The sequence below is a fragment of the Malaya genurostris genome, chromosome 3 (genome assembly GCF_030247185.1).
Source record: "Malaya genurostris strain Urasoe2022 chromosome 3, Malgen_1.1, whole genome shotgun sequence".
NCBI lineage: Eukaryota > Metazoa > Arthropoda > Insecta > Diptera > Culicidae > Malaya > Malaya genurostris.
Window position 1 is genome coordinate 222848777 of NC_080572.1, and position 8007 is coordinate 222856783.

General features: G+C 40.0%; 1 protein-coding gene and 1 long non-coding RNA gene across 2 annotated transcripts; both read right to left on the reverse strand.

Moving 5' to 3' along the window:
- Positions 1–4110: 4110 nt before the first annotated feature.
- On the reverse strand, positions 4111–4784 carry LOC131436886 (uncharacterized). The gene is made up of 2 exons (XR_009230675.1): positions 4364–4784; positions 4111–4305 (listed from the first exon to the last, which is right to left on the reverse strand). It is a non-coding gene; the product is annotated as an uncharacterized LOC131436886 (long non-coding RNA).
- A 1137-nt stretch (positions 4785–5921) lies between these two features.
- On the reverse strand, positions 5922–8007 carry LOC131436885 (nicotinamide riboside kinase 1). Its single transcript, XM_058605854.1, has 3 exons — positions 7714–8007; positions 7372–7523; positions 5922–6935 (listed from the first exon to the last, which is right to left on the reverse strand). The coding sequence occupies exon 3, from the start codon at positions 6909–6911 to the stop codon at positions 6111–6113; it is 801 nt and encodes a 266-aa protein (XP_058461837.1). The 5' UTR covers positions 6912–6935; positions 7372–7523; positions 7714–8007; the 3' UTR covers positions 5922–6110.

Here is an 8007-nt window from a genome sequence, read left to right on the forward strand (position 1 = left end):
AAGAGAACATTTGAAGTGGTAAAAAAAGCTTACTTTCTGCACGTAGGACGCCATCATACAAGGAAGTATTTTTTTCTATTTTTTATTGCCAAACTACATAACGTTGATATATTCATGTAAATGCAGTGCTTTTGACCAATCCGGGAAAAACGGAACAATTAGAAACCGTCATCTGTCTCTGTAATTGGAAAAGAAACCACAATCACAAGATAGCAAGTGATGTTAGAAATTATGTACCCCATTCACTGCTGTCTGACTCATCTTTATCATAAAAATCCAGCAGTTTCTTATGAAACGCTTCGCGGTCTTCAGACAATGTTTTCCATTCATCGTATGTAAAATCGCCATATCTCTATATTCTGACTAATGCTGTCCCACCAAGTGAAACCAGGGCGACATTTTCTGAGCTTTTCGGCTTTCAAACGAGCAGCTGAACGAAGCGGATGAGATCTAGGATATCTTCGAACATGCCCCCACCATCTCATCTGATATATCCTCACCTTCTTGGTTATTCGACGTTTTCGTAGTAACATGTTAACGGACCTTGTAATTTCAAAACCTTTATCTTGGCGACAGAGTTCTGCCATTGCCTGAACGATTTGCCGTTCGTATCCTCGGAGGGATTTCCTGCTATACTTCGTCAGAACAGCCACCTGCGTTCCATATAACATACCAGGGGCAATTACGGACTCGTATATTATTCTCCCAACTTCCCAGGAGGGTTTATAATTCCGCAAAAAGGACATCACCGCCTTGGATACCCGAACGGCATTTCTGCAACGGGTCCTTACAGTCATTGGTCGATCTAGGTTTCGGGTTACGTGAATCCCTAAATATGGTAAGGGCTCGTTAGTTTTATATATTCTACCACAAATGGTGATTTCTCCTACAGGAACAGCATTTGGGTCTCGAATCAATACCTTACATTTGTTCTCATTCAAGCTTAGGCCAACAAATGACAAATACTCCTTGAGCTTAGACAGAATATTTTCTAAATCTTCAGCTTTCTCGGCAATCATAACGATATCATCAGCAAATACCAATAGAATAGGTAGAGACAGACGACTAGTTTGGTTTAAACGCAAGGGCTCTATATCATCCGCCACAGACTCCAATACTGCCTCAATAATCAAGTTGAATAAAAAGGGCGAAAGCGGGCAACCTTGCTTAATACCACACTTACGCTGGAAGATATGACTAAGTTGACCTTTCCAAAGAACCTGCTGCCTTTCATCGCGCAGACACTCAAGGACACGATTTATAAAATGTACCGGTACACCTTTTCCTAAAAATTTTGGGATGATGAGGTATATGAATAATGAATAGCACTTCACTGAACACATACCTTTCAATATAGCCGGTAGAGACATAAGTGACACACGATCGAAGGCTTTCTCTATATCTAAAGACATGAGAATTAAGGGCTTTCCCCAGTTCCAGTACTCTTGTAACAAACGTTGTAATACGAAAATATGATCAATGGTAGATCGCCCTGGAAGAAAGGCGGTTTGATGTAGACCAATAGGTTCTATGAGTTGCTGAAGCCTTTCTAATATCCAGGATGCATAGACCTTATACGCAGTACAGCTTAGGCAAATTCTTCTATAATCGTTAATACTTTTAGGACATTTTACTTTTGGAATTGGTACGACTACAGTGTGTTTCCACTCATCTGGCAGTTTATTTTCTTGCCACACCTTTAGAAGGATTTTATGCAGATCATCAATAACCTGAGCGCTTCCATATTTGAGGAATTCGGAATATATTTGATCTACCCCGGGTGACTTTCCATTTTTAAGAGAATTCAATATGCGTTCAATATCCATTTTCGAGGGCGAAGCTGATAATGTATCATCTGACGATTCTGGTAGTAAATTTGGGAACAGAATCTCGCCACTGTCTTCAGAATTCCAATCGGCAAGACGTATGGCCGAATTCTGGGTACGTGGAAGCTTTTTCTTTTTGAAATTTTTCAAATACTGATAAGTACGATTGATTCTATCGCTGGCACGATACTGGGATAAATCCTCGAAGAATTGTTTGATCTGTCTTTCCTCAAACTCCATCATTTTTTTACGAAGATTCTCCCTAGCATCCTGCAGCTTATAAAAATACTTAGGATTTTCCGATCTATTATGCCAAAATTTGTATTTTTTTACGAAACATAAAGCACGTCGGCACTCTCTATCCGCTGGCACACGGGACGGCTTAAGTGTTTCTAATGCCGTTCTATGTGACTTGCGCTTAAAATGGCACCAAGTATCATTCAAATCAGATGTTTCTGTGGTAAAATATTTATCTTCAGACAAACGTTTTTCGAATTTTTTCTGAATCGACTCGTTTTTTAATAAACCCACATCAATATCCAATTTAATCTGTGCAGGTATTCTACATTGCACTGTTGGTTGCTTCGCACGGTGGTATTCTACTATACTGCAAATCAGAAGCTTGTGATCGCTTAAATGTATAGGAACACATTGCATACGTCTCAAAAATAAAGCAGAGTTATGGCATGTTAAAAGGTGATCAATTTGGCTATGTTTGCGTCCATTAGACCAGGTACTTTTGAAAGCTATGTTTGCGTTAGTAAGTGTGCTTCTAACCGCGAGTGAATATAAATTAATGAAAAGTCGCATTTGTAATCCATTATCATTGAATGTATCATGACCGGCGTATTTCCCAATAAGATCTGATTCCTCTCGAGAAAGGTTTACATGAGATAACTGACTGTTGAAATCACCTGCAATAATTAGTCTCTGTCGACTTTTCAACATATTTACAATGCAACCGAGATTTGCATAGAAGCGATTGGCTTTTGTATTAGGCCCATGAACATTGATTAAAACTAACGATTGAATTTTCCTATCGGTCTAAAATGAAAAGGATTCGATCAGATACAATGAAAAAGGAGCTAAATTGCATACCTCATATGTTAGTTCCATAAATTGAATATTTACACCTCGGTGGTAATGCCGTTTTATACGTACGTTGAAACCATGCCGGAACAAAACAGCAAGGCCTCGTTTTTTATTTGAACGAGGGCAGCTAAGACACCACTTATAATTAGGTGTAATAGTCTCAACACACTCTAAATTTACCTCCTGAAGCGCAACAACGTGGATATTCTTAATAGCCAATAAACGATCCAGTTCTACACGTTTTTTTTCTTGTCTGCAACCGTTAACGTTAAGTGATGCAAATCGCAGTCCGTGGCGGGAATCTATTTTGACCTCCGACGAAATACATATGTTTGGTTCCGAGAGCTCACGACGCTCTATACTCAAAGCTAGGGAAAGATTATCACGAGGGATTGGAGAAGGCGAAATGATATTATTATCGGTACAAGGGTGAACATCTAAAACGCTAGCGTACGAGCTGTATTCATGCTCGAAATCTTCAAGAATATGTATAGTTGCAATTGAGCGTCGGTTCACAGGATCAAGCCGTTTCAAACCTGATCTTGTGTTGTAAACATATATAGTTACACCCAAAAGGGATGCCAGACAAACTAGTGTTGCCACTCCTCCATCGTGCCTTCCGATGCGTAGGTGGAATGCGTAAGTGGATAAGCTGTTTTCTGTCGCACACAAAACCCCACACGATTCAAGAAACGAAAGTTGTTGTCTCTCCACCTCGTCAGCTACTGAACAACGCAGGGTAAACAAGGACATGTCTGATAGAACCATTCCTGTTAGCTGATGCCCGATTACGGAAAATAATGCTTGCGGATCTCTCTCCAGTCTTTGTGCCTTGAGAATAACACCATCAATAGTGATTTCTTCATAATCACAATCAGAAGGGTGAAGGGCAAAATTTTTAGGCCGAACACAAACTACGCTATCATAGTGATTTTTTTATATCGCCTGGACCTCTAAAGAAGACTTTGCAGTGAGATGTTTCTACACCAGATTGTGGTAGAAATTGAAACTGTGAATTTTCCTGGTAAACAGTGATTCCCATCTGATGGAGGTTTGCGATTGCACTGAGCGATTCCTCTCCGCCCCAAAAGCCCGAAGATAAAAGCTGTTGTAAATATTCTTCCACTTTCTGTGATTCAGATAAATTTCCAGATATTACTTCACAAGCGTTAATAGAAAGAGAAGCATAGTATAGATGTAAATTCCGTTTTATTTCAGAAACAACTGACTCTCTCAACTGAACAATATAGCGTTTGAATAAGGTATTGTCCGGCGAAACTCCATAGATTTGATGGACAAGAGAGCCGTACAGGCAATCTCCATCACCAGGGATACATTGTACCCAGTATATGTTGCCGTCTGCATCAAAAATATGTTCCATGATAACCTAAAAAGCCAATACAAATTATCTGGGAGGAAATTATCAAAATAATATATAGCATTACCTATCAACAAGTTTGAGGCAAATTGAAGGCCACTAGAAATGCGATTGCTACGAGTAGCTGCAGGAAAGGGAACAGCAACTGTGGCTTCTTGGCTTGATTTCTCTTTACGTCTAATTACACATCAGTTGTAACCTGTCACTTAGTCAAAATATTCTTCACGTTCACTACTCAAATCTTTCTATCCTATTTTGAAAGCGCATCAAACAATTGAAATGGAGGCAACGAAGAAAAAAAGCAAAAAAGAAAGAGGGAAATGAAAAAGGGATTTCTGACAGCTCACATCAGCGTTGCCAGGTTTCCAGATGTATTTGGCAAATCCCAGACACCCAGATAAATTTCAAGTCAGAGACGGATTTTTGAACAACATGACAATTCTGGCTCACTCTCACCCACAGGTACACTGAAAAAATTGCACGTTGGCATCATGGGTAAAGCACTTGAACTGTCACAACATGTAGAAAGCATGAAATTCACGAAAATTTAACTTAACTTTTAAAATAAGTGTAAAAACAGTGGATGGCTAGATTTTTATGAAATGCACACCAGAACGATAAGATGTATCGTTGCTTTTGGACTCTGTATGAATTCCTTACGAGAGTCACATTGATCTCAATACACGTTTAGATTACATAACACTTGACCGAATCAAGTGTACTGTACTCATTTTTACTAGAAAGTGGGGTGTTTGGCACGTGTGGTTTGGTTCAGGTTTCCAGATGTAAAAAAAGCACTCCACATCCGAAGGGTAAGGACATCTGAGCAGAGAGAAAAATAATCGAATCTTGCTCACTAGTGAATTTGCACAACCGCTTCAGTTGTGTACTGGGGTGAGGAAGCATATTGAGTTAAAGTGCTGTTACGGGTGAGTCGGTTGTGCGGATTTTTATCAGTGTACGGTATGGCGTCGCTAAATACTCAACCACACAACAAAATCGCTTCGTTTTCATCACGAGCCGATTGACATTTCTTTTCTCGGGATTTGCAGCATTGAATCGGAACCTAACCAGGAACTAAGATACGTTTCCCCATTTTGGGTAACGGGCGATGACTTCAACATTGATATAAAAATATACGATGACTGTATGAGGCGGGGGATAATCCAAAAGGTGTGAAATGAGCAAATGGAGTCTCGTATAGGAAATCAGCTTTTGTTGAGATCATATTGTTTACCAAAACACATCCGGATCTCTTTCCCTCCCTACTAACACATCTCCTATCCCGTGATGCTCGTGGAGATACAGTGGTACCCGCGGTCTCTAGAAACAACGAGTATCGGACTAACATTCCTTCCCTTCCTCAGTAGCACAGCCTTTGGTCGTGGCCGGCGTCGTTATTGGCCATTTGATGAAAAGCTTAGAGTGAGTGGGTATGTACAGTGAAAATGATTTGCTTCTCCCAAGCTTCATTTTCTTGGTTCATTGTGCATCTCCACTCATTCGGTCAATCACGAAGTGCAACCACGGGCGATCTACTTCAGCTCAGCTCAGCTCAGCTGTGATAGTAAAGTTTTCCGAAAGAGCAGCGAATTCTTTCTTTTTCATGAATCAAAACACAAGTATAAAAGTTACAACCATTTTGTCATGTTCAAGTATACAAAAAAAAATTGTAAAGAGTTGTAATATATTAAAATACTACAAGTATCACCATGCTTTGATCATTTTTAGTAAACACAAGACAGAATGTTGTAAGGAACCATTTAGCGTTTCACTTCTTTAGCATTAACGTATCAACATCCTACGGTCACTTTTCACAGCAAATTTTTTATGCACGTTAGGACATAATTCAAGATGCTCTCACTGGGTATCTCACCGTTGAGCATGTAGATATCCGTTCGGTCCTTAAGTTCCTTCGATTGCTTCTCATACATGGGCCAAACGCACATCTCGAAATATCCTACCACATCCGGTGGATCGTACACTCGCTTCAGTCGTCGTGCGTAGCATTTTTCGTAAGGAAGATGTAGATGGAATTTGATGCTGCACAGGTCCAAAGTGAAGGGGTGGTTGAATATCAGGAAACCCTCAACCAGCAGCACATTCAGTTTGATGTTCATGTTTTGGAATGTTTCATTCTTGGTTTTTTTCATCAGACTAGTTCTTTGGTTCTCCCCGATAGGGCGACAATCCTCGTACCTATTCAAGTAGTTACTCAGGAAGTGATCGGCAAATATATTGTCCTCATCGGTAACCGGATCCACCTGTTCAGCAATGTTGTTGTCCGTTTCGCTCTTGCACAACTGCTGGCAATTGTACAGAATGAACTTATGGCCGAGAATCTTCATAATGTCGTGACACATTTTGTCCATGTCAATCGCCGAAAGCACTTCCCAATTGATGTGATTAAGCTTCTCGATGATTTTGTGCTTCGGACTGTCCACGGGCAAAAAGTAATCATCCTGACAGATCAGGGCCACCTTGTTCAAGGTGATGTTTTCTTTGAAAATAATTTTGTTCAGATGACCGCTAAAGTAACTTTGGAGGGATTTGGCCAGCATTGTTTTGCCTCCGTTGGTAACGCCAGATATGCCGATCACGAGCCACGTCTCCATTGTGCATTGAACCGGGATGTGAATCTAAGAAGTAAAAGATTGATTTAGACTGATTAGCTAAATGAAGCGATGTTTATAAAACCGAAGTTAGGGTGGTTACTGAGCGTTCCAAAAACAGAAATTATTTGCATTCGAGTTTATTTAGTTACAGCTAAGTCTATTACACAGAAACAGTTTATTGATTAGTCTCACTTTTCCTAAATCTACGATATCGATTTAATAATTGCTCACAAAAACCTAGGTCACTCAAAACAGAGTACAAATTATCAAAAGATAATACAACTGTCTGGTACGTACTTGATATGGAAATCTTGCCAAACATTCATTCATGACTCTTCTTGTGATCATTTTTTATCAACGAGCCTCCGAACAAAAAAAAAGTTTCATTTCTGACCTTGAACTTTCCAATTATCCTAATAAGTTTTACGCAGCTACCAAATGTATTGATGCCGCTACTTACCACTTATTCGTTTCGATCCTTGTTGGTCCTCGGTTGACCTCTCAAGTGGTACAACGTGAAACCCGACAGACTTCCGAGAAACAGTACCCCGAACACGACTGGTACCAGAAAGGCAAACTTCGGGTTAGGGAAGAGCGAGTGGATCCAACTGTCTGAAAAGAATTGATTTGAAAATAATCTGCCAGCCTCTCTCTACAGTGCAGTTAAATGACGGAAACGTGTTGTATAACAGCACTTCGTCTTGATAATAAAACGACACGCTGAGAGCTTTTGTTGATTCTGAATGCTCAGCACACTTAAGTGAACGCTAGAGATGCGCAGCTCAATGTTGTGTACACTTACCTTCGCTAGAATCAATCACCATGAAGGGTAGAACGGCGACCCAAAAGAAATAATAGCAGAATACGGACAATGTTAGCGCTAGAATCAGCTTGCCCAGTAACGCATTCGATGCCATTCACTGCGGAACTGTACAACTAGAACTAATTGAAAGATCTTCGAATGATTTTACTACTAAGCCGACAGAACAAATTACACTTGAAGAAGATTCAAAAGAGAACAGAGCAAATCGTTTTTTTCTCGGTTTATCTGTTTCCAGTCACTGATGCTCCTGATGCTATACCGGAATATTGAACA